This window comes from Globicephala melas, chromosome 6 (genome assembly GCF_963455315.2).
Source record: "Globicephala melas chromosome 6, mGloMel1.2, whole genome shotgun sequence".
Classification (NCBI taxonomy): Eukaryota; Metazoa; Chordata; class Mammalia; order Artiodactyla; family Delphinidae; genus Globicephala; species Globicephala melas.
Genome location: NC_083319.1, coordinates 32,277,571 through 32,305,390, shown reverse-complemented (window position 1 = coordinate 32,305,390; position 27,820 = coordinate 32,277,571). Strand labels below are relative to the sequence as shown.

The 27,820-nt window shown below is 37.5% G+C and overlaps 1 protein-coding gene across 5 annotated transcripts in view; it reads left to right on the top strand.

Annotated features, from left to right (window-relative positions):
* The window catches only part of STX17 (syntaxin 17), an 84,677-nt gene that overhangs the window by 36,947 nt on the left and 19,910 nt on the right, over positions 1 to 27,820 (top strand). For all 5 annotated transcript variants that reach the window (XR_011377530.1, XR_011377531.1, XM_030829848.2 and 2 more), the window contains exons 4-6: positions 16,234 to 16,459; positions 23,762 to 23,877; positions 23,956 to 24,006. Coding sequence is in view for 3 of the 5 variants with exons in the window: in XM_030829848.2 (XP_030685708.1) it covers positions 16,234 to 16,459; positions 23,762 to 23,877; positions 23,956 to 24,006 (393 nt within the window). In the remaining 2 variants the exon portion in view is untranslated. The remainder of the gene's footprint in view (positions 1 to 16,233; positions 16,460 to 23,761; positions 23,878 to 23,955; positions 24,007 to 27,820) is intronic.

The following is a 27,820-nucleotide window of genomic DNA, read 5'->3' as shown; positions in this document are numbered from 1 at the left end:
TTCTACTCCAGCTCTGTCTTTTCCTGATTTATTCTTTCTATTTAGTAAGTTCTATTTTTTCAATATTATTCATCAGGAGTGGCTCAAATCTCACCTCCTTCATGAAGTCCGTGTAGATCCTTACAGTAAGATGTTTCAAGTTTCCTTTGAGCATGTTTCTTATGCCCCTTTCAATTTTGAATATTTCTTCTTAATGGAAAAGCAAAAGAGGAGTTAAGTAGTTCTGCTTTCTCTGTATTGTCTGCTAACATTATACCATCTGCCCCAAGCAGTAGGCCTGTACCTTCTTTCTTGTTCCTCTTGCCCTACATGCATTTTTTAAAATCTTTTTTATCGTTCTTAATATTTTTCGCCAGCCTCTGCTCATTCTGGGCTCTTACGTGGTTCTCCTCATTTCACATCACTCTTTTTTATTCATCCTTGTTTACTTACCTTTCTTTTCATTCCTGTTTTTTTTTTTTTAAAACAAGTATCTTAAAATTCTGAACTTATAGCACACCTTACCCAATCATATTGGATTTTTTTAAGATGTCACTTTCCTTCCTTATCCGATTAACTTTTAACTTTTTTTTATAGTGTCAGAATTTTTACTTTTTAGAAACTCTCTTTTAAAAAAGGTTTTCCCATTACAATATAATCTCTGCTATGGCATCATACAAGTATTTTCTCTAAACTTGACTCACTTGCCTAAAGTATCACTGTTTCCAGTATTCCTTTTTGTAACTATTATGAACACCAAGATGGCAAGGTTGCTTTCTCATGGTTTTCATTTCCACTTTACTATTTTATGCTTCTGTGTCAGAATTAATTCCCCAAAAGTAGTTCCTTTCATTATTTCTTCCAACTAATGGAAGATGAAATGTTTCATATGCTAGTGACTTACATTATGCTTTCCTCGGCAAGTTCTAGCTGGTTTCTTGATAGTTGGAGATCCCTGTTGTTGGACCACCACTTTGCTACTTTGTGGAAAATATTATAATAAAAATTTCTAAAACTATTATTGTAACTTTCTATTATGAAATATAATATACATGCTATAAAAATCATTAAGCATAAATATAAACCTGAACAAGTTATTGTACTGTGAATACTCATGTAACCACTACTCAGATCAAGAAATAGACAATTACCAGCATCCTAGAATCCCCTCATACCCTCTTCCCACTTATAAACACATGTCTCCCTGCAAAAGTAATCACCGTCTTGATTTGTATGGTAACTGCTACTTAGTTCTTCTGTATGGTTTTACCACCAAAATACATAATTAAGACTATAGTTTAGGGCTTCCCTGGTGGCGCAGTGGTTGGGAGTCCGCCTGCCGATGCAGGGGACACGGGTTCGTGCCCCGGTCTGGGAAGATCCCACATGCCGCAGAGCGGCTGGGCCCGTGAGCCATGGCCGCTGAGCCTGCACGTCCGGAGCCTGTGCTCCGCAATGGGAGAGGCCACAACAGTGAGAGGCCCGCGTACCGCAAAGAAAAAAAATTAAAAAGTAAAATGAGTTAGAGAATGTTCTCTCTTTCTCTTGAATAATTAGTGTAATTTCCTTTAACTCTTTGGAAGATTGGCCAGTGAAGCCACCTGTGCTGGTGTTTGTTTGGTTTTGGTTTTGTTTATGTGTACAGGGAGGTGGGGGAGTTTCAAAATGCACATTTAATTTTTTAATAGTTATGACTAGTCAGATATTTTTCTTGTCAGTTTTGGTAAGTTACAGTTTTCTAGTACTTTATCCATTTCATCTAACTTTTCTAGTTTATTGACATAAATGTATTCATAATATCCTCTCGTTACCTTTTTTTTTAATTTTAATTTTATTTTTGGCTGCATTGGATCTTCGTTGCTACGCATGGGCTTTCTCTAGTTGCGGCGAGCGGGGTCTACTCTTCGTTGCGGTACGTCGGCTTCTCATTGTGGTGGCTCCTTTTGTTGTGGAGCACAGGCTCTAGGCACGTGGGCTTCAGTAATTGTGGCACATGGGCCCAGTTGCTCCACAGCATGTGGGATCTTCCTGGACCAGGGATCGAACCCGTGTTGCCTGCACTGGCAGGCAGATTCTTAACCAGTGTGCCATCCCCTCTTCTTATCTTTTTAATATCTGAAATATCAGTAGCAATGTCCCCTTTTTTTCATTTCTGATTTTGGTTATTTGAACCGTCTTTATTTTTTTTAGCTACTTCTGAGTGAATTTTACCAACTTTATTAGTCTTCTAAAACTGAAAATTTGGCTTTTTTAACCTATTGTATGCTTGCTTTTTCTATTTAATGAAATTTATGTCCACATATTTATTATTTTCTACTTTCTTTGCATTTCTAAGTTCCTGAGATGGATGTTTAGTTTATTAATTTTCAGCCTTTCTTCTTTTCTAATATATTTGCATTTAGAGTTATAAATTTCTAACTACCGCTTCATCTGCCTATAAGTTTTAGTGTGCGTTATTTTTCTAATGCAGTTCAGAGCATTGTAATTTCCATTGTGGGGACACCCCTGGTGGCACAGTTAAGAATCCACCTGCCAACGCAGGGGACACGGGCTCGATTGCTGGTCCGGGAAGGCCCCACATGCCGCGGAGCAACTAAGCCCATGTGCCACAACTACTGAGCCTGCACTTTAGAGCCTGCGCGCCGCAATTCAACTACTGAAGCCCACAAGCTCTGGGTCCCGCGTGCCGCAACTACTGAGCCCGCGTGCCTAGAGCCCTGTGCTCTGCAACAAGATAAGCCACTGCAATGAGAAGCCTGCACACTGCAATAAAGAGTAGCTCCTGCTCGCCACAATCAGAGAAAGCCCATGCACAGCAATGAAGACCCAACACAGCCAAAAATGAAATAAATACATTTATTTAAAGAAATAATAATAATTTCCATTGTGATCTCTTCTTTGCTTTGTGGATTATGTATAAGGGTTTTTCTTTGTTTCCAGACATGTAGTGTTTATGGGTATATTTTTGTTAACTGTTTCAAGTTTAATTTTATTATGATCAGAGTACATGGTCTTGAATGAGGTTCCTTTTTTTTTTCTTTTACTTTTATTTGCATTTATTTTTTGTGACATTTACTCCCCGGCCGTAAGTTTTTGTTTCGTCAGTTTCTTCTGGGATGGGATATCTTTTTCTTCTGGGCAACCTCCTCTTCTGGTTTAGGAATAATCTGTTCATTTTCAGTAAGGATCATCTCAGTGTAGCAGGGAGAGCTCACGTATGGGTTGACCTGACTATGAGCTCTGTAAGTCCTGTACCACATCGTGGGGGCTTTGTTCACCTAGATGTGGTTAATGACCAGAGAATCTACATCTAAGTCCTTAAGTTCAGCATTACTCTCTGCACTTCTGAGCATGTGCTGTAAAAGTTCAGCACTCTTCTTGGGCCACTGACCCTGCATCCAGCCCCACTGTTTGACCTGGACACACCTACCAACTCCACCATTGTAACGACAGAATGGCACGCATTGCTTCTTTAACGTGACATCCTTCAGATACTTGGTGGCTTTTCGGATATGCATACCCTTAATGGCCTGGGCAGTTTAACGAGTGTTCTTAAAGTGAACATGAAGATTTCAGCCTCTTGACTTGCATGATTTTGTGGGGTTTTTTCTGGGTCAGGTGAATAGCGAACCATTTTTAGAGGTCACCTCAGACCACTTACCAGAAAAGTCCATTTTTTTTTTATTATAGTTGATTTACAGTGTCCTGTTCATTTCAGATGTACAGCACAGTGATTCAGTTATACACATACACACACACACACACACACACACACACACACACATATTCTTTTGCAGATTCTTTTCACTTATAGGTTATTACAAATCATAGCGTATAGTTCCCTGTGCTATACAGTATGTCCTTGTTGGTTGTCTAGTTACATATAGTAGTGTGTGTATGTTAATCCCATCCTCCTAATTTATCCCCCTGCCCCCCGCCCTTCCCCTTTGGTAACCATAAGTTTGTTTGTTTTCAAAACAACCATAAGTTGTTTTGTTTTCCATAAGTTTGTTTTCTGTGGGTTTATTTCTGTTTTATAAAGAAGTTCATTTGTATCTTATTTTTGTTTCAGATTCCACATATAAATGATATCATATGATATTTGTCTTTCTCCAGCTTACTTCACTCATTATGACAATCTCTAGGTCCATCCATGTTGCTGCAAATGGCATTATTTCATTCTTTTTATGGCTGAGTGATATTCCATTATATATATGTACCACATCTTCTTTATCCACTCCTCTGTTGATGGATATTAAGGTTGCTTCCAGATCTTGGCTATTGTACACAGTGCTGCAATGAACATTGCGGTGCATGTATCGTTTCAGATCATGTTTTTCTCTGCATATATGCCCAGGAGTGGGATTGCAGGGTCATATGATAGCTCTATTTTTAGTTGTTTTTTTTTTTTTTTTAACATCTTTATTGGGGTATAATTGTTTTCCAGTGGTGTGTTAGTTTCTGCTTTATAACAAAGTGAATCAGTTATACATATGCATATGTTCCCATATGTCTTCCCTCTTGCGTCTCCCTCCCTCCCACCCTCCCTATCCCACCCCTCCAGGCTGTCACAAAGCACCGAGCCAATATCCCTGTGCCAGGCGGCTGCTTCCCACTAGCTATCTACCTTACTATGTTTGTTAGTGTCTATATGTCCATGACTCTCTCTCGCCCTGTCACAGCTCACCCTTCCCCCTCCCCATAACCTCAAGTCCGTTCTCTAGTAGGTCTGCGTCTTTATTTCTGCCTTACCCCTAGCTTCTTCATGACATTTTTTTTTCTTAAATTCCATATATATGTGTTAGCATTACGGTATTTGTCTTTTTCTTTCTGACTTACTTCACTCTGTATGACAGACTCTAGGTCTATCCACCTCATTACAAATAGCTCAATTTCGTTTCTTTTCATGGCTGAGTAATATTCCATTGTATATATGCGCCACATCTTCTTTATCCATTCATCCGATGATGGGCACTTAGGTTGTTTCCATCTCCGGGCTATTGTAAATAGAGCTGCAATGAACATTTTGGTACATGACTCTTTTTGAATTTTGGTTTTCTCAGGGTATATGCCCAGTAGTGGGATTGCTGGGTCATATGGTAGTTCTATTTGTAGTTTTTTAAGGAACCTCCATACTGTTCTCCATAGTGGCTGAACCAATTCACATTCCCACCAGCAGTGCAAGAGCGTTCCCTTTTCTCCACACCCTCTCCAGCATTTATTGTTTCTAGATTTTTTGATGATGGCCATTCTGACTAGTGTGAGATGATATCTCATTGTAGTTTTGATTTGCATTTCTCTAATGATTAATGATGTTGAGCATTCTTTCATGTGTTTGTTGGCAGTCTGTATATCTTCTTTGGAGAAATGTCTATTTAGGTCTTCTGCCCATTTTTGGATTGGGTTGTTTGCTTTTTTGTTATTGAACTGCATGAGCTGCTTGTAAATTTTGGAGATTAATCCTTTGTCGATTGCTTCATTTGCAAATATTTTCTCCCATTCTGAGGGTTGTCTTTTGGTCTTGTTTATGGTTTCCTTTGCTGTGCAAAAGCTTTTAAGTTTCATTAGGTCCCGTTTGTTTATTTTTGTTTTTATTTCCATTACTCTAGGAGGTGGGTCAGAAAGGATCTTGCTGTGATTTATGTCATAGAGTGTTCTGCCTATGTTTTCCTCTAAGAGTTTGATAGTTTCTGGCCTTACATTTAGGTCTTTAATCCATTTTGAGCTTATTTTTGTGTATGGTGTTAGGGAGTGATCTAATCTCATACTTTTACATGTACCTGTCCAGTTTTCCCAGAACCACTTATTGAAGAGGCTGTCCTTTCTCCACTGTACATTCCTGCCACCTTTATCAAAGATAAGGTGTCCATATGTGCATTGGTTTATCTCTGAGCTTCCTATCCTGTTCCATTGATGTATATTTCTGTTTTTGTGTCAGTACCATACTGTCTGGATTACTGTAGCTTTGTAGTATAGTCTGAAGTCAGGGAGCCTGATTCCTCCAGCTCCTTTTTTCGTTCTCAGGATTGCTTTGGCTATTCGGGGTCTTTTGTGTTTCCATACAAATTGCGAAATTTTTTGTTCTAGTTCTGTGAAAAATGCCAGTGGTAGTTTGATAGGGATTGCATTGAATCTATAGATTGCTTTGGGTAGTAGAGTCATTTTCACAATGTTGATTCTTCCAATCCAAGAACATGGTATATCTCTCTATCTATTTGTATCATCTTTAATTTCTTTCATCAGTGTCTTATAATTTTCTGCATACAGTTCTTTTGTCTCCTTAGGTAGGTTTATTCCTAGATATTTTATTCTTTTTGTTGCAGTGGTAAATGGGAGTGTTTTCTTGATTTCACTTTCAGATTTTTCATCATCAGTATATAGGAATGCAAGAGATTTCTGTGCATTAATTTTGTATCCTGCCACTTTACCAAATTCATTGATTAGCTCTAGTAGTTTTCTGGTAGCATCTTTAGGATTCTCTATGTATAGGATCATGTCATCTGCAAACAGTGACAGCTTTACTTCTTCTTTTCCGATTTGGATTCCTTTTATTTCCTTTTCTTCTCTGATTGCTGTGGCTAAAACTTCCAAAACTATGTTGAATAAGAGTGGTGAGAGTGGGCAACCTTGTCTTGTTCCTGATTTTGGTGGAAATGGTTTCAGTTTTTCACCATTGAGGATGATGTTTGCTGTGGGCTTGTCATATATGGCCTTTATTATGTTGAGGAAAGTTCCCTCTATGCCTACTTTCTGCAGGGTTTTTATCATAAATGGGTGTTGAATTTTGTCAAAAGCTTTCTCTACATCTATTGAGATGATCATATGGTTTTTCTCCTTCAATTTGTTAATATGGTTTATCACATTGATAGATTTGCATATATTGAAGAATCCTTGCATTCCTGGAATAAACCCCACTTGATCATGGTGTATGATCCTTTTAATGTGCTGTTGGATTCTGTTTGCTAGTATTTTGTTGAGGATTTTTGCATCTATGTTCATCAGTGATATTGGCCTGTAGTTTTCTTTCTTTGTGACATCCTTGTCTGGTTTTGGTATCAAGGTGATGGTGGCCTCGTAGAAGGAATTGGGGAGTGTTCCTCCCTCTGCTATATTTTGGAAGAGTTTGAGAAGGATAGGTGTTAGCTCTTCTCTAAATGTTTGATAGAATTCGCCTGTGAAGCCATCTGGTCTTGGGCTTTTGTTTGTTGGAAGATTTTTAATCACAGTTTCAATTTGAGTGCTTGTGATTGGTCTGTTCATATTTTCTGTTTCTTCCTGATTCAGTCTTGGCAGGTTGTGCATTTCTAAGAATTTGTCCATTTCTTCCAGATTGTCCATTTTATTGGCATATATTTGCTTGTAGTAACCTCTCATGATCTTTTTTATTTCTGCAGTGTCAGTTGTTACTTCTCCTTTTTCATTTCTAATTCTATTGATTTGAGTCTTCTCCCTTTTTTTCTTGATGAGTCTGGCTAGTGGTTTATCTATTTTGTTTATCTTCTCAAAGACCAGCTTTTAGTTTTATTGATCTTTGCTATTGTTTCCTTCATTTCTTTTTCATTTATTTCTGATCTGATTTTTATGATTTCTTTCCTTCTGCTAGCTTTGGGGTTTTTTTGTTCTTCTTTCTCTAATTGCTTTAGGTGCAAGGTTAGGTTGTTTATTCGAGATGTTTCCTGCTTCTTAAGGTGGGCTTGTATTGCTATAAACTTCCCCCTTAGAACTGCTTTTGCTGCATCCCATAGATTTTGGGTCGTTGTGTCTCCATTGTCATTTGTTTCTAGGTATTTTTTTATTTCCTCTTTGATTTCTTCAATGATCACTTTATTATTAAGTAGTGTATTGTTTAGCCTCCATGTGTTTGTATTTTTTCAGATCTTTTCCTGTAATTGATATCTAGTCTCATGGTGTTGTGGTCAGAAAAGATATTTGATACAATTTCAATTTTCTTAAATTTACCAAGGCTTGATTTGTGACCCAAGATATGATCTATCCTGGAGAATGTTCCATGAGCACTTGAGAAAAATGTGTATTCTGTTGTTTTTGGATGGAGTGTCCTATAAATATCAATTAAGTCCATCTTGTTTAATGTATCATTTAAAGCTTGTGTTTACTTATTTATTTTCATTTTGGATGATCTGTCCATTGGTGAAAGTGGAGTGTTTAAGTCCCCTACTATGAATGTGTTACTGTCAATTTCCCCTTTTATGGCTGTTAGTATTTGCCTTATGTATTGAGGTGCTCCTATGTTGGGTGCATAAATATTTACAATTGTTATATCTTCTTCTTGCATCCATCCCTTGATCATTATGTAGTGTCCTTCTTCGTCTCTTTTAATAGTTCTTATTTTAAAGTCTATTTTGTCTGATATGAGAATTGCTACTCCAGCTTTCTTTTGGTTTCCATTTGCATGGAATATCTTTTTCCATCCCCTTACTTTCAGTCTGTATGTGTCTCTAGGTCTGAAGTGGGTCTCTTGTAGACAGCATATATAAGGGTCTTGTTTTTGTATCCATTCAGCCAATCTGTGTCTTTTGGTGGGAGCATTTAGTCCATTTACATTTAAGGTAATTATCGATATGTATGTTCCTATTCCCATTTTCTAAATTCTTTTGGGTTCGTTATTATAGGTCTTTTCCTTCTCTTGTGTGTCTTGTCTAGAGAAGTTCCTTTAGCATTTGTTGTAAAGCTGGTTTGGTGGTGCTGAACTCTCTCAGCTTTTGCTTGTCTATAAAGTTTTAACTTCTCCATCAAATTTGAGATCCTTGCTGGGTAGAGTAATCTTGGTTGCAGGTTTTTCTCCTTCATCACTTTAAATATGTCCTGCCAGTCCCTTCTGGCTTGCAGAGTTTCTGCTGAAAGATCAGCTGTTAACCTTATGGGGATTCCCTTGTGTGTTATTTGTTGTTTTTCCCTTGCTGCTTTTAATATATTTTCTTTGTATTTAGTTTTTGACAGTTTGATTAATATGTGTCTTGGCGTATTTCTCCTTGGATTTTCCTGTATGGGACTCTCTGTGCTCTCTGGACTTGATTAACTATTTCCTTTCCCATATTAGGGAAGTTTTCAACTATAATCTCTTCAAATATTTTCTCAGTCGCTTTCTTTTTCTCTTCTTCTTCTGGAACCCCTGTAAGTCAAACGTTGGTGTGTTTAATGTTGTCCCAGAGGTCTCTGAGACTGTCCTCAGTTCTTTTTATTCTTTTTTCCTTATTCTGCTTTGCAGTAGTTATTTCCACTATTTTATCTTCCAGGTCACTTATCCGTTCTTCTGCCTCAGTTATTCTGCTATTGATCCCATCTAGAGTATTTTTAATTTCATTTATTGTGTTGGTCTTCGTTGTTTGTTTCATCTTTAGTTCTTCTAGGTCCTTGTTAAATGTTTCTTGCATTTTGTCTATTCTATTTCCAAGATTCTGGATCATCTTTACTATCATTATTCTGAATTCTTTTTCAGGTAGACTGCCTATTTCCTCTTCATTTGTTAGGTCTTGTGGGTTTTTATCTTGCTCCTTCATCTCCTGTGTGTTTTTCTGTCTTCTCATTTTGCTTATCTTACTGTGTTTGGGGTCTCCTTTTTGCAGGCTGCAGGTTCGTAGTTCATGGTGTTTTTGGTGTCTGTCCCCAGTGGCTAAAGTTGATTCAGTGGGTTGTGTAGGCTTCCTGGTGGAGGGGACTAGTGCCTGTGTCTGGTGGATGAGGCTGGATCTTGTCTTTCTGGTGGGCAGATCCACGTCTGGTGGTGTGTTTTGGGGTGTCTGTGGACTTATTATGATTTTGGGCAGCCTCTCTGCTAATGGGTGGGGTTGTGTTCCTGTCTTGCTAGTTGTTTGCCATAGGATGTCCAGCACTGTAGTTTGCTGGTCGTTGAGTGAAGCTGGGTGCTGGTGTTGAGATGGAGTTCTCTGGGAGATTTTCGCCATTTGATATTATGTGGAGCTGGGAGGTCTCTTGTGGACCAGTGTGCTGAAGTTGGCTCTCCCACCTCAGAGGCACAGCACTGACTCCTGGCTGCAGCACCAAGAGCCTTTCATTCACATGGCTCAGAATAAAAGGGAGATAAAGTAGAAAGAAAGAATTAGTAGAAGAAAGAAAGAAAGAAAAAGAAAAGGGAGGGAGGAAGGAAGGAAGGAAGGAAGGAAGGAGGGAAGGATAAAAAGAAGATAAAGTGAAAGAAATTAAGTAACATAAAATATAATAAAAATTTTAAAATAAAATAATTTTTAAGAGAAGAAAAAGGAAAAAAAAGTTAAAAAAAAAAAACAAAAACGGACGGGTAGAACCCTAGGATAAATGGTGGAAGCAAAGCTATACACACAAAATCTCACATAGAAGCATACACATACACACAAAAAGAGGAAAAGGGGAAAAAATCATAAATCCTGCTCTCGAAGTCCACCTCGTCAATTTGGGATGATTCGTTGTCTAAAGGAGGGAAGGAGGGAAAGAAAGAAAGAAAGAAAAGTAAAATAAAATAGAAGTTATTAAAATAAAAAATAATTATTAAGAAAATAATTTAAAAAAACAAAAAAAAAAACGGACAGATAGAACCCTATTATAAATGGTGGAAGCAAAGCTATACAGACAAAATCTCACACAGAAGCATACACATACACACTCACAAAAAGAGGAAATGGGGAAAAAATCATAAATCTTCCTTTCAGAGTCCACCTCCTTAATTTGGGATGATTCGTTGACTATTCATGTATTCCACAGATGCAGGGTACATCAAGTTGATTGTGGAGCTTTAATCCGCTGCTTCTGAGGCTGCTGGGAGAGATTTCCCTTTCTCTTCTTTGTTCTCACAGCTCCCAGCGGCTCAGCTTTGGATTTGACCCTGCCTGTGCGTGTAGGTCGGCCGGAGGGCGTCTGTTCTTCGCTCAGACAGGGCAGGGTTAAAGGAGCTGCTGATTCGGGGGCTCTGGCTCACTCAGGCCGGCGGGGAGGGAGGGGCACGGAGTGCGGGGCGAGCCTGCGGTGGCAGTCAGGTGTGACATTGCACCAGCCTGAGGCCCGCCGTGCGTTCTTCTGGGGGAGTTGTCCCTGGATCCCAGGACCCTGGCAGTGGCGGGCTGCACAGGCTCCCCAGAAGCGGGTTGTGGATAGTGACCTGTGCGCGCACACAGGCTTCTTGGTGGCGGCAGCAGCAGCCTTAGCATCCCATGCCCATCATTGGGATTCGCGCTTTTAGCCGCGGCTTGTGCCCGTCTCTGGAGCTCCTTTAAGCAGCACTCTTAATCCCCTCTCCTCGCGCACTAGGAGACAAAAGAAGAAAAAGTCTCTTGCCTCTTTGGCAGGTGCAGACCTTTCTCCGGACTCCCTCCCGGCTAGCCGCGGCGCACCAACCCCCTGCAGGCTGTGCTCACGCCGCCAACCCCAGTCCTCCCCCGTCGCTCCTACCGAAGTTGAGCCTCAGCTCCCAGCCCCGCCCACCCCGGCGGGTGAGCAGACAAGCCTCTCGGGCTGGTGAGTGCTGGTCGGCACCGATCCTCTGTGCGGGAAACTGTCCGCTTTGCCCCCCGTACCCCGGTTGCTGTGCTCTCCTTCGCAGCTCCGAAGCTTCCCCCTCCGCCAGCCACAGCCTCCGCCCGCAAAGGGGCTTCCTAGTGTGTGGAAACCTTTCCTCCTTCGCAGCTCCCTCCCACTGGTGCAGGTCCCTTCCCTTTCCTTTTGTCTCTGTTTATTCCTTTTTCTTTTGCCCTACCCAGGTACGTGGGGGGGAGGTTCTTGCCTTTTGGGAGGTCTGAGGTCTTCTGGCAGCATTCAGTAGGTGTTCTGTAGGAGTTGTTCCACGTGTAGATGTATTTTTGGTGTATCTGTGGAGAGGAAGGTGATCTCCGCATCCTACTCTTCCGCCATCTTCCCCAGTAATCTTCGCATGTATCTTTTCAAATTAATGTTTTTCGATTTTTTTGGATATATATCCAGGAATGGAATTGCTGGGTCATATGGTAGTTCTATTTTTATTTTTTTAAGAAACCTCCATACTGTTTTTCACAGTGACTACCAAATTACATTACCACCAACAGTGTACAAAGATTGTGTACTGTATTTTTAAATGATATTCATTCTTTTCTACAATCTACATTTTGCCTTTTATGGTTTCCGGTTATCTCCTGAATTTTCAAGCTTGATACTTATATCTTGGAACAAAATAACCATAGTTTTATAAGTTACATTTGCTAATTCCCCTATTAGATGTCCCTTTGGATGTTTCAGTTGTCTGTTGTTTCTGCTGTTTCTTCATTATGTTGTGTATGTCCTCATGTGCTTGATTGTCTTTGATTGGTGGACATTATATTTGAAAAATTATTTATGGAAGTTATTGATAGCTAGATGTGACATTATTTTCCTCCAGAGAGGATGTTCATTTGCTTCTTCTAAGCGTCTGGGGTACTAACTTCCAAGATTATCTTTATACTATTTCAGAGATAAAGATTTATGTTAGCTACACAAAAGACAGGAAGCCAAACTGCAGTTCCTGCAAGGGCTGATTTATTTCAGGATCACCTGTGCTCCTAGGGTGCAGTTCTTTTAAGATTCCAACCCAAGGTACCATAGTGCTTATCCGTAGCAGGTCCTGGCATTGGATATTTTACCCTGAGATTTGTGAGGCTGTCAAGGACTCTGGTAATCAGATACACTCAAGCAAATGTGACCTAAATTCAGGACTCACGTCTCTGGATTTCTATCTTTGCCCAATTCTTGGCCTACAAATTTCTCGCTATCTTGTTTGCTTTTTTTTTTTAATAATAGTGTTTATTTATTTTTACTTGTTGACAGTTTGCTTTATTTATTTATTTATGGCTGTATTGGGTCTTCGTTTCCGTGCGAGGGCTTTCTCTAGTTGTGGCGAGCGGGGACCACTCACTATCGCGGCCTCTCTTGTTGCAGAGCACAGGCTCCAGACGCGCAGGCTCAGTAATTGTGGCTCACGGGCCCAGTTGCTCCGCGGCATGTGGGATCTTCCCAGACCAGGGCTCAAACCCGTGTCCCCTGCATTGGCAGGCAGACTCTCAACCACTGCGCCACCAGGGAAGCCATTGTTTGCTTTTTTGATGCTTTTGAATTTATTTTTCTTTTGGTTTGTTTTGTGATTTATGTTGCTTTCATCTTTTTAAGTAGTCATTGATGGGAGGGTTATTTTAATTATCCAGCCTGCTATAGCCAGAAGCAGAAACACCTACTTTATATTCTTCACATATTAACTTTAGAGAGACTCTGTAGCTATATAGTAGCTGTCCAATATAGTAGCCCTTAGCCACATATAATTGTTGAGCACTTAAAATGTGGCTAGTTTGAATTGAGATGTGCTGTGAATGTAATATATATGCCAAATTTCTAAGACTGACTACAAATAAAATCATGTAAAATATTTCATTAATAATTTTTATATTGATTACATGTTGAAATGATAATGTTTCGGATGCATTGGGTTAAATAAAATATATTAAAACTAATTCATCTCTTCCTTTTTACTTTTTTAATGTGACTGTTAGAAAATTTAAAATTACATAGTGTATGGCTTGCATTTATGGTTTGTATTGTATTTCTTTTGGATAGTATAGCTATATAGTAAAGTTGTTGAGCGCACATGCTCTATAGCCTGAATTTGATTCCTGGCTTTACTTTTTACTAGAAGTGTAATCCTGGGATATTTTCTTAATTTGCTTTTAATTTTCTCTTCTGTAGAATGAGAATAACAGTAATATCTATTTCAAAAATAAATTGTGAAGGTAAAACAAGATAAAGAAGGTAAAGCACTTAGCATAATGGACAACTTATAGTAGTGTTGAAACAAATTTAGCCATTATTTGTGTTTTTGTTATTATAGTATCAGATTTTATAGTTAAATGGGTATTTCCTTTCTCTCTCTTAACATTTTTCCCTTCACCCATAGTAATAAAGGGTTCTTAAAGCTAGACACCGTAATTTGACTGGGGATGTAACATATGTACAGATTCTATAAGAGGGGAAGAATATGTCAGAGGCAAATGCTCATTAGCTGAAGAAACTTCTTAATGCTTCTCCAAAGTAACATCACCTAAAATACCTCTATGAACTATGTAGCAAGTACATAACCAAGTTATAACTGTAGTCCAGAAAGGAATCACACAGCCAAGAGGTGTGTAGGAGACAATATTTTTCCAGGACTTGAGAACTGGACTCTAGTCCTAATTCTGCCACTGTGTTCAGCTGGACTCTAGTTTCCATATTGTAAAATTGTGAAGTTGAATTGAATGATCACATAAGCCCCTTAGGGTTCCATGAATTTTACATCTAAAATGCTTATGTATCACATATTTTTAATCCACAGTCCAATTATCTTTAGGTTTTCCAGCTCACATGGGGATGATAAGAGTGGACATAAAGTTAAATGAAGCATAGAGTCATGATAGGATAGAGGTACAACTTTTTGATTCACCCACAATATCTTACAAGATGTTCTAGGTGGTAGCTAAACTATTTTTTTTTCAGAGTTAGCTTTAATTTTAGTAGAATACAATAGATACTTTAGATTGTATTAAGGTACCGTATAGCTAGGAATTATGGTTATAGTTTAATAGAAAGGTTGCTGGACTTGTAAGAATACCTGGGTTTTAACCTGAGTTTTGCTGCTAGATAATTAAGTAAATCCTGAACAAATTTTGTTTTGATTTCTCTATGTGTAATAATGTGGAATGTAATAATATGGACTACATCACCTCACTCAAAGTAGGCACTTGAAAAATTTAAGAAATCAGTACTTCTTGTTCTGTCTCCTGTACAGGATTTGCATTACTGTCTGTGAAAGTACATTAGGGGAAAAGAATTTAAAATATTATATGACTAGAGATCTATAATTTTAAATAAGCATCATATATAGATCATTCTTACAAGTTCTGTTTAATTGTAAAAGAAGAATTGGTTTTCATGTTTTTCAAAGTCTAGACCACTGAAAAAGATGAAAAGCTCCTCAGTTTATTTTATGAAGCTAGCACAAACTTAAACCTGTTAGAATAAGTTTAAACCTAGTGAAGATAGTATAGACACACACACTGTTCATGTGTGCATCCATGCACACACACACACACACACACACACACTCACATACTCATACAGATGTACTAAAATTCCAAATAAAATATTAGCAAATTGAATCCCACAGTATATTAAAAAATTGTATATATTGACCAAGGAGGGTCTATCTTAGAAATATTAAAATGGCCCTATACCATGAAATTTGCCCATAATTTATTATATCAACATTAGAGAAAAATTTATAAATTATGGCAATAGGTGATTTTTAACAGCAGAGAAGATCATTTCATAAAAATCTAGCAACTTCAGAGAGCAATTCAAAGTAAAACAACAGTGAGATAACATGTAGTACTGGCAGTATATGGGGAAATGGGAACTCAGACTTTAGTGGTAGTGTGAGTTGTTAAGCCTTTTGAGGAAGAACTGATAATAGCTACTGAAATAAAGATACATATTATCCTTTGAGTGAGTACTCTAACTTTGGGGAATCATTCCTACAAAATGTAGTATAATAGTATATGCTAGAACACTAATATATACTGTTACCATATATTAGGGTTTATAGTCTAGTACATTTGTTTCATAGTTTGTAATAACTAAAAACTGGAAACAACATGAATGACTTTAATCACTGGAGGAGTGATCGAATAAATTATATTACATCAGTACTATGGAATATGGTACAGTCATTGACCAGGAGGGATATCCATTATGATATTGTTAAGTTGGGGTGTGGAAGTTTGTCAATTGTAGATTATTGTGCATAATGTAATTTGTTTTTTATAAAAAGAAAAGCTGTATATGCTAATGTTTGTATGAGCAATAAGTATGTGAAAGGACTGAGTTAAGAGAAGTGGTAGGATTGGTGAAGTGGGGAAAACTAACACAACATTGTTAATCAGCTATACTCCAATATAAAATAAAAAGTCATTAACTTTTTCTTGATGTGTTTCTGCAGTGTTTCATTTGTTATGAAGAGCATTTGTTACCTTTGTAATAATCACATTTAATGAAGGAAAAAATGCTAAATAAATTCAGAGTATGAGGATGTGAGTTCTAAAGAAGCTGGATTTGGCCAGAGACGTGAAAAAACAGAAAAGTATTAATACATACTGTCTGTTGTAAAGAATACTTCTGATTTCCATTGAAAGCCATTATCACAAATTACCTCTGAAAATAAAGATATTTTATATTAAGAGATGGTGGCTTTAAAGATTTTTTTTTCTTTTACAGCAACTCCGCTCCAATATCCGAGAAATGGAGAAGCTTTGTTTGAAAGTCCAAAAGGATGACCTTGGACTTCTGAAGAGAATGATAGATCCTGTTAAAGAAGAAGCATCAGCAGCAACAGCAGAATTTCTTCAACTCCATCTGGAATCTGTAGAAGAGCTTAAGAAACAATTTAATGATGAAGAAACTTTATTACAGCCTTCTTTGACCAGATCCATGACTGTTGGTGGTAATGTACTAAGTCTTATTCTTGATCATAGTATAGTAATGCAGTTAATTAAGTTTACCTCCTTGTATTGATATTGCAGATTATATATAAATCTCCAGGGATCACCTTCTAGTCCAGTATGCTGAATTCTTGGACCCTGAGTGTGCTTGGAATTGCATATCCTACAAGTTTTACAGGGTAAAAAAATTGAGGCTATGCTGTATAGTGAGGAACTTAAAGGCTTCAAGTACCTATTTGTGCATATATTAAAAATAAATTTTAAAATATTTCCTAAGGAGAATGTCATCCTTGTCTGCAGAGTACTCCTCCCTCATCTCCAGGTGCGGGGGTGGCCTAGGCAGGCATGCTTCTTTCTTAGGCATTCTGGTTTTCAGAGGGCATGTTAGATCTGTCTCCCAGAAAAGTCTGCATTGGGGGTCATGCCATTAACTTTTATGAAGTGATACTCTAAGAAAGAGGCCAATGAAACTGGTCATGATAACTCTTCTAAGGATGTAATTGATAATTGTTGATTGCATTGTATAATGTCTGTGTAAGGAACCCTGAAAAAAATTCTTTGTTTAATAGGTAGTAGTACTTCAAAGCGATTAATCCTTTTTTTTTTTTTTTTTTTTGCGGTACACGGGCCTCTCACAGTTGTGGCCTCTCCCGTTGCAGAGCACAGGCTCCGGACGCGCAGGCTCAGCGGCCATGGCTCATGGGCCCAGCCGCTCCGCGGCATGTGGAATCTTCCTGGACCGGGGCATGAACCCGTGTCCCCTGCATCGGCAGGTGGACTCCCAACCACTGTGCCACCAGGGAAGCCCCAATTAATCTTTTTTATTCTTCTGGGTATTGAATGGCATCACTAATAAGATTTCTCTACTTGTTTACTGGAATACTTAAATCTAAATTTTTTAATTTGCAAAAGCCCAAATTTTGAACTTTCCTGGCTTTGTTTTATAATTGCTGTCCTTGTATTTCCATTTTTGTTTTAGAGTTTCTCTTTTTAATTTATGCCATCTTATTACAGTTTATATATGTTATAAGCCACCTTAAAACTTTATGGAAAGGGTGTGGTATAAATAAATTACAAATTAGAATACAATCTGAGAGATGTTACAGCTGACCTGTTTTCCTCTTTTTATTTACCTAGGAGTTAGGAGGTTCCTGTATCACTCCCTGTCTCCAAAACCAGATTATTTTTAACACTGTATTTTCAGTGCTAATGATCCAGTTTTACAGGGAAATTTTTTTTTAAAATAGAAGAAACATTTAGGCCATCATCCAGAGTTTCTGGGTAATCTTGCTTTTATTGCCTCCTTAGTACCTAAGCACATAATACATAGTACTTGGCACATAGTGGATTATTAATAAATGTTTTAGAAATCTGAATGAATAAACATCTTTTTAGAGACAATTTTATAATTTCAGATGTGCTCTAATCACTTCACTCTGTTGATAACCGCTACCTAGCAACACTGCCTAAAGTGTTGTTCTGGGGAGAAGGAAATGTTAGCACTCAACCTTGGTCGAAGAGTGTTTGGGAAGAATGCTTTTTGATAGTTTGTAGTTACTGTTTACATCATCTTGTTCATATGTAATTATCACCTCCATAATGATGCAGCTGAATGTTGTTCTTACCATGTAGTGCAAACCTATACTTTATGTTTGTGTATAGAGAAACTGGGCCTTATAAGTTCCCTGAGATTAAGGAGTCATCTACCAGACATTGTGACAGTTGTGATGACAGTAATAAAACTGATAATGTTGGATTTTCTTGTAAGAGTCACTGGCATCAGTCTCTTTTGCTATTTAGGGTTTTTTTTGTTGTTGTTTTGTTTTTTCGGTTTTTTTTGCGGTAAGCGGGCCTCTCACTGTTGTGGCCTCTCCCGTTGTGGAGCACAGGCTCTGGACACGCAGGCTCAGCGGCCATGGCTCACGGGTCTAGCCGCTCCGCGGCATGTGGGATCTTCCCAGACCGGGGCACGAGTCCGCGTCCCCTGCATCTGCAGTCGGACTCTCGACCACTGCGCCACCAGGGAAGCCCTGCTATTTAGTTTTGAATCGCTATCACCAGCAATTCCTTAGCAAACAAAACTTTTGAGTTCTATTTAAGTATTCTAGCTTTAATTTGCATTTTGGTATTGCATTGTTTGTGTTCCTACCAGTAGGATTGTTTGGGCTCAACAAGTTTGGGTTTATATGTCATCAGAGGAATTGGGTCATTATTAGAAAAAGGTAGTTTACCCAGTTTGCTGGCAATTAACTTTCTCTGTAGGGAGCTGACTGGTATTAAAAAAAAAATGTTGGCAAAATTTGAGGAAGCATGTGTACGGAGGAAGTGAAGAAGATTGGGGCAGAGCCAGAGGATAAGGGAGAAGAAATAGGTGAAATTTGTTTTCCAACTCTGTTGGTTCTCAAACTTCTCAATTCATGGAATACCAAATTAGCTAAAGAACTAATCACTTGCCACTGAGAGAAACTACAAAATTAACTCTCTGCATCTAGTGCTGATTTAATTGAAACAGTCATTCTATTTATAAAATCAGATACCTAAATTATACCTAAAACAGTGTGTATAGTTTCAAATTCTGAACTGTCTGCTGGTCAGATTGTGCTTTGACTTTGAATCCATTGCCAACATTAGCAGTTAAAATTAACTGTCTCACCCAATGCCTGAGTATTTCACCAAATGTGAAGTTTCTACTAGGTTGTGTTAAATCCATAAATATTATTAACAAGTAATTGAGAGGGTGGGAAAGAAGAATAACGAAAAGAGAGCAACTAATACGTAAGACTTTAATAGTGGGGTAAGAACTGGGTTTGCTCCATGTGTGGTCTTCTTCTAGCTGTAGACTCTTTTCTGTCATTCTACATGTTTTTATACTGTGCTCTCTGTTTTTTTCTTATTTTTGCTTTAGGTACTCATAATAGTAATGACAGCCTATACAGAAAATATATGTTTGATTTGCACAGAAATTAATGCCTTAAAATACTTTTTCCTTTAAAAATTCAATCTGATTATAAATAAATTGGTTGGAAACATCAAGATTCAGGAGCAATGTTGCCACATTTCCATGACTGAGATCAAAATACAAAAATAGTTTTTCATTTACAGATAGAAATAACAAGTAGAATAGAATGTTTTATGTTCTCTGGAGAATGAAAGAAGCTTATTAAGTTTAGGGGGAAGCTGTGATGATTTTGCTGTTTCTTTTGTCCAGATTCTGAGAGTTCCTAAAGCAAATCTTCTCTGCCGATCTTGCCTGATCTGAGAAACTCCCTTCTTTCTCTCCTGTGTGTCTAGTTCATTTTTAGCATATTGCCTCCCACCAAGAGAAGTGATGAGCCTACACATTTGTTTTGTATTTAGAAAGGTGTATCAAGGCATACAGAGCAAACCAGTGCTTCTCTCTATCTTTCTTTCTTACTCCCCATCCAGCACACACACTTCATCAGTGCAATAGAAACAGAATCTTATTACATTTTAAACAAATATTCACAAAAGGAAAGAATCCAACCTTAAAACTGCTGGGAACTTCAGACCAGCATATTGAATTTAATGAAATATTAGATATTATCACAGTACATATATACACTTGTATTGAACAGTTTTGTAAATCACATAGATGCTTTTGTATATTATTCAGAAGGTGTGTTTTGTATTGGTTTTAATATTCTTAAAAATTCTCCTCTGCAGCTTAGTTAAGCCATGACTTAGAAGTCATCTTATTTCAATGGGTAGGTTTATGTAGATGATCAGTAAAATAATGTCACTATGTTAAAGCTGTTAGAACATGAAAGAATTCAGGAAATGCTTTTGAATTAACTTAGATTTATAATGGAACTTTTTCTAATGTAGTAAAATTTAGTAGAAATTCCTTAAATATGTCTTGTAATTCTTACTAGAGTCATTGCCCTTCGTGATGTATGGAGAAAGGTGGGGGGGGGGCAGAGAGAGAATATGTTTAGACACAGAGAGAAAGGAGGAGTCTTATGTCCATGTTATTAAGCTTATTTTTCACATGAATTAAAAATATCTTAATGTTTATTTGAGTTTATAGTCAATAATATTTTATAAATAGAATTTGAAAAACACTGGTGAGTGATACGTATAGTCCACGTGCCCTTTACACTTGCAGTTGTTTGCAAGTGGATGGAACTGAGATTGTTATGTCCTGTAAAACAATAGCAATTTTGACTTCTGTGGACAGGATAAGAACTCTTTAGCCATCTTTCCTGCAGCTATAATCTATCTCTGTGTTTTGCCTCATCATGTCTGTAGCAACTTGTAAAAGTTCAAAGTCAATGGATGATCACTGAGATATAGTGATTTTTAATACAAGCTGGAATAAATGAATTACGGAAGTTGTAGAAATTAAAAGATTCCTTTCTCTATTGTTAGTCACGCCTCGAATTGATTAGTGATGTTCCGAGTTGTAAGTTTACAACAGGATTTTCCATGGAAGAGAACAGATTTCTTTGTTCTAAGACTCCATTTGAACTAAGATGCATACGCAGTTTGGTTTCAAGTGAAACATAAATGACTTAAATATTTTTTATTTTTTCACTGAGGGAAATCTTTTGTGTTTGCTTCAAATGTCAAACATTTCCCATCCCTTCATTTTTTAGGTCAAGAATTTATGTAATCACGATAATAATAATTATTTTGTTATACATCCTGGCATATTTCATTGGAATCTTCTCTAACAGAACGAAGATTATGCCTTAAAAAAAATCTTTTGAGTGTTGTTATGTTTATAAAGTTCTGCTTTACATTTGATCTGTTAATGATAACAGTTATCATTATTCATCATCCTATTAAAGAAGTTGGGAGCTCTTATTACAAAAGCAATATTAAGTAGAAGAAAGATCTTAGAGTAATTAATTACTTTGAGAAGTATTTTTATGTGATAACTTAAGACAGGGTAAATAACTCTTTTAAGCATTTGTAAAAATCAGAGCTTTTAAAATGTTGGATATTTGCTATATGTTGTAATGTAAAACATATTTTGTATTTGAAGTTTTTGCTCTTCCTTTAAGGTAGGGAAATGTACTTATTTCAGTGAAGATTCAAAATTAAAAGAACACTGTCAATTCTAATAAGCCTACAAATTAACTTTTAATCAACTGACTGTGCCCTTCCTAAACAATTCAGATGGGTTTTTTTCCTCAAGAGGTAAAACATTCTCAAATTTTGAAAGTAAAATAGTAATGCAGTTTTATAAAATACCACTTTTATATTGTATGTCTTTTACTTTGTGCTTTGGCAAGACCAGACTGCTGATTTTATATTAAGCTATATTGGTTGTTGTTTTTTTTTTGAGGACCTTTTTCATGCTGGTCTCTCCACCTAGAATTTATATTCCTATCTTCTTAGGCTAGTAGGAAAGATCACCTTTTTTAGTTTGGTGCACACCACACCAAACTAGGTCAGATGCCACCCCCAGCTTGAAACTCCCATAAATACTATATGTATCTATATTTAGCTAGATATCAGTGCACTCTCTTATTGTTTTAGGATTGTCTCTTTGTATGTCTTCTCTGCTAGAATATAAGTTCCTTGAGAGCAGATACTTTGTATTCACTTTTTTTTATCCCTGGTACTCAACACAATACATAATGGGTGCTCAGAAAATATTAAAGTGGTAGGTGTTTTGAGCTTGCAGTAAGGAAGACAAAGGGAAGTAGACCTTCACATCTCTTCTTTCCATTTCCACCGCCACTATCCTAGAGCACACCATCATCATTTTGCACCAGACACATTGAAAAGCCTCCCAACTGGCTTTTCACTCTTTAAGTTTTCACCTTTCAACTCCATCCTTAATCTGTTGTTCACACTACAGCTGTGGTTACCTTTCTAAATCTGAAATCTGATTATGGCACCCTCAGCTTCCCGTCTCCCACTCCTTTTAAAAGTTCCAGATTGATCTTAAGAGAAAGACAAAACTCTTTAATATAGTTTACAATGCCATAAATGATGTCATCTTAGATTTCCAGCCTCAACCTTTGCTTTCTCTTGTCATAGTCTATGCTTCAGTTATACTGACTCCTTTCAGTTCCCAAACTTATGCAAATATTATTCTCCCTGGCCTGAATACTTTCTCCTTCCCCCTCTACCCATGCCCCAGTTCAGCTATATAATTTCTGTTCATCCTCAGGCTTCAGCTTCAGAACCTTCTCAGACCACTCTTCCTCCACAAGTCTAGGTTAAATACCTTTCTTTGGTGCTCACATAGCATTCCATGCTTACCCATATCATAGTTCTTATCAGACTATAGTGAGCTTGCCTGTTAACATGTCTATATCACACATTATATAGTAAGTTCCATTAACAATAGTGGCAGTAGCAGTGACAGTAATAGTAACTATTAACCACTTGTTCTTAATAGATAAGCCAGCCACAGTGCAAAATAAATACCACCTCATTTTACAAATGAGGAAAATCAGTCAAAGAGGTGAAATACCTTCCCAAGTCAAAGAGCTAGTAAATAGCCAAACTAGGATTCTAACCCAGATCGTTCTGACTAGGCCCATACCCCTAACCACTATGACTTGGAACTGTTTTGTGATTTACCTTAGCACACTGATTGGCATATAGTAGGCATTTTATAAATATCAGTTTAATGAATGGATTGGTAAAACCAATAGAAGGAAATAAGAAAGACTTGAAAGTGGAGTTTGGAGTATAAATTAATTCATCTTTATAACAGTGTTTAATGAGGAAAGCCTTAATGGGTTGATGACTTTTTAAAATCCAGAAATGACATAGAAGCAGTGGAGGCATGGGCCAGAAAAATTACTCTGAGGAGAAGGGTGGCGATATGTACAAAAAGATACATATGGTAAGAGATGTTAGTTTGATGACAAATTTATTGTTACCAAAAATGACTGATTTTCATTGCTAAAAATACATCACTTCCCTACTTTTAAAATCTTGTGAATCTGATGTTTATTACTAAAATAGCCAAAGAAATGTTAATGATTTAGCAATGAAAAGTGTTAAACATATCTACTGGGTATCTCTTCATAGAACATTGGCCAAATAGAATAGTTCTACTTTGTGCTACTTCCACATCTAGCCCTAGTTATTCAGATTGGGTAAGTTGTATCTGTAGCAATTTTTTTAGATGACTTTGTAGAATAATTAAAGAAAAAATATTTGTTAAGTAACTTGCCCATAGATATATAATCAATTTACTTTTAGCCTGAATTCTGTTAGTAAGCATTTCACATGGTAGTTGTTTTATGGAATTGATTCATTCTACCGTCTTTCTAACAAAGCAGATAAACTCTAAACATGAGGCTATGTTCATCCAGGAACATTTCACACTGCTGAAGACGAAGCTGATCCTCAGAGTATGACTCAGATATATGTGTTGCCTGAAATTCCTCGAGATCAAAATGCTGCAGAATCATGGGAAACCTTAGAAGCGGTATGTTAAAAATGATTTTCCTTTTGGTAGCTGTGAGGCATGAAAGTAAGTAACTTCCTCTTTCTCTTTCTTTTTAAGGACTTAATTGAACTTAGCCAACTGGTCACTGATTTCTCTCTCCTAGTGAATGTAAGTATATAACTGTTTTTGGCTCAGAGATGTTAGATTAATAGGATAAGAGACTTTTATCAATCACTAGGCTTCTGAGCAGAATTTTAATAGAATTTACAATTTTTTAAAAATTAAGGATCTTTATTCTTTTTTTTTAAATTCATTAATTTTTTATTTTTGGCTGCGTTGGGTCTTCGTTGCTGCGCGCAGGCTTTCTCTAGTTGCAGCGACCGGGGGCTACTCTTCATTGCGGTGCGCAGTCTTCTCATTGCAGTGGCTTCTCTTGTTGCAGACCATGGGCTCTAGGCACGCGGGCTTCAGCAGTTGTGGCACGTGGGCTCAGTAGTTGTGGTGCATGGGCTTAGTTGCTCTGCAGCATGTGGGATCTTCCTAGACCAGGGCTCGAACCCATGTCCCCTGCATTGGCAGATTCTTAACCACTGTGCCACCAGGGAAGTCCCGAATTTACAATTTTTAAGACTGGTATTGAGCCATGGACAGAAGTCTAACTGTCCTCAAATCCCAGTTCAATTTAAAAAAAAAATTATTAAGCACTTTTTACACAAAAGGTACTTGGTATCGGGGTTCTGACAAGGTTGGATATAGAAATAAATGAAGCCTGCTGTCTGCCTTTAAGGATTTACAGTGGGTGGCCATAAGCTTGGACTCACCCAAAACTGAAATTTCAAGCATTATTGTTAAATGCAAAAATAAGGTGTGAAAAGAAGTATTATTGGCTCCAAGGAGAATTGTTTAATTCCAAGGGAGGGAGCCAGGGATTGTGACATAGAAGCATTAAGGATAGTGTCACAAGATAGGTAGCATTTGCTTGAGCCTTGGAAAATGAGTAAAATTTCCACAGGAGGGAATGAGGGGGTGCATTTGAAGACATCTAAACAAAAACATGGAGTAAAGAAGGGTATAGCCTTTCAGGAATGACAAGAACTACAGTGTAACCAAAGCATAAGATACCATGGGCAAACTAAGCAAGGAGATTGAGATGCCATTGAAGGCCATACCAAAGAATTTGAACTTTACTTTGTAGGTATCAAGGAGCCAGTAGATTTTTGAGCAGATTAGAGTGATGTGATAGCCTGTGCTTCAGAAAGGTCACTGTTAGCAGTGTGAATAATAGCCCTAGGGAGGAGGAGATTATAGGTGGAAGGACCTTAGGAATCAATTGCAGGAGTTTAACTGAGAGCATGGCAATACAAGTATAAAGATAAAAGACAGCTGAGAGGTATTTCTGGGGTAGACTTAGTAGGAATTGGAGGAAGATGGAAGAGTCAAAGAAAATAAACATTAAGGCTTTATTCTGCGTAACCGGGTAGCCAGTGATACTATTAACATAGACTAGGGAACATAAAGTAGATTTGGTGGGAAAGATAGAACAGATTTTGTCATTATTTTTATAAGTTATTCTTATTTTTCCTTCCCAGGAATTGTGGGAAGGGGTGTGTGTGTGTGTGTGTGTGTGTGTGTGTGTGTGTGTGTGTGTGTGTGTGTGTGTGTGTGTGTGTGTGTACGTATGTATATACAGGTGCAAGTCTGTTTCTGCGTATGCTTCTGTCTGGGTTTAGTTCATTGTTCTTGATCAAACCATGATTTAGGGGTTGTACATCTTTGAGTTATGGTTTCCCTGACATCTGGCTTTAAATTAGAAGAAGTTCCTAGATCACACAATCTCAGAATTGTCCTTTTGGAAAGGACTTAGGAGGCCTACTAATCGAATCCTTCTACTCTTGCACCAACTTCTCAAATAGATGATCTTTTGCCTATTTTTGAACAATAACAGTGCAGGGATACAACCATTCCATTTGGAGTCTCTAACTCTTAGAAGTTTTTTCTTATGTAAAGTAAACTCTACCCTTAATAACTTTCCTCTAGTACTTTTGCCCTCTGGAGCCATATCCTGAAAAAGTTTGGTCTTTTTACCATACAAAAGTTTTTCACCACAGCCAACATAATACTCAGCGGTGAAAAGCTGAAAGCCTTCCCACTAAAATCTGGAATAAGACAAGGATGCCCAGACAAGACAAAAATAAAACATATCCAAATTGGAAGAGAAGAGGTAAAATTGTCAGTGTATGCAGATGACATGATACTATGTCGATGGGCATTTAGGTTGCTTCCATGTCTTGGCTATTGTAAATAGTGCTGCTATGAACATTGGGGTGAATGTGTCTTTTCACATTACAGTTTTCTTCAGATATATGCAGAGGTGTGGGATTGCTGGATCATATGGCAACTGTTTTCAGTTTTTTGAGGAACTTCCATGCTGTTTTCTAGAGTGGCTGTACCAATTTACATTCCCACCAGCAGTATAGGAGGGTTCCCTTTTCTACACCCTCTACAGTATTTGATATTTGTAGACCTTTTAATGATGATCATTCTGACCGGTGGTAGGTGGTACCCCTTTGTAGTTTTGATTTGCATTTCTCTAATAGCGATATTGAGCATCTTTTCTTGTGCCTATTGACCATCTGCATGTCTTCTTTGGAGAAATGTGTTTAGGTCATCTGCCCATTTTTGGATTGGATTGTTTGTTTTTTTGTTATTGAGTTGTATGAGCTGTTTTATATTTTGGAAATTAATCCCTTGTTGCATTGTTTGCAAATACTTTCTCCCAATCCATAGGTTGTATTTTCATTTTTATTTATGGTTTCCTTTGCTGTGCAAAAGCTTATAAGTTTGATTAGGTCTTGTTTGTTTATTTTTGCTTTTATTTCAATTGCCTTAGGATACTGACCTAGAAAGAAAACTTTGCCACAGTTTATGTCAGAGAATATTTTGTCTGTGTTCTCTTATAGGAGTTTTCGGGGGTCAGTCTTGCATTTAAGTCTTTAAGCCATTTTGAGTTTATTTTTGTGTATGGTGAGAGGATGTGTTCTAACTTCATTGATTTACATGCAGCTGCCCAACTTTCCCAGCACCACTTGCTGAAGAAACTGTCTTTTTCCCATTGTATATTCTTGCCTCCTTTGTCGAAGATTTGACTGTAGGTGTGTGGGTTTATTTCGGGGCTCTCTTTTCTGTTGCATTGATCCATATGTCTTTTTTTTTTTGTGCCAGTACCACACTGTTTTGATTACTGTAGCTTTGTAGTATTGTCTGAAGTCTGGGAAGGTTATGCCTCCTGCTTTGTTCTTTTTCTTCAGGATTGCTTTGGCAATTCTGGGTCTTTTATGATTCCATATAAATTTCAGGATTATTCGTTGTAGGTCTGTGAAAAATGTCATGGGTAATCTGATAAGGATAATATTAAATCTGTAGATTGCCTTGGGTATATGGCCATTTTAACAATATGAATTTCTCCAATTGAAGAACATGGGATATCTTTACATTTCTTTGCATCATCTTCAGTTTCCTTTATCAGTGTTTTATAGTTCTCAGCTTTCAATTATTTCACCTCCTTGGTCAGGTTTATTCCTAAGTTTTTTTTGTTGTTGTTGATGTGATTTTAAAAGGGATTGTTTTTTTACTTTCTCTTTCTGATATTTCATTGTTAGTGTAAAGAAATGCAACAGATTTCTGTATGCTAATCTTGTATCCTGCTACCTTGGTGAATTCATTTATCATTTCTAGTAGTTTTTTTATGGAGTCATTAGGGTTTTCTCTATACTACTCAGCCATAAAAAAGAATGAAATAATGCCATTTGCAGCAACATGAATGAACCTAGAGATTATCATACTAAGTGAAGTAAGTCAGAAAGAGAAAGATACCATATGATATCACTTATATGTGGAATCTAAAATATGACACAAATGAACTTATTTACGAAACAGAAACAGACTCACAGACATAGAGAACAGACTTGTGGTTGCCAAGGCG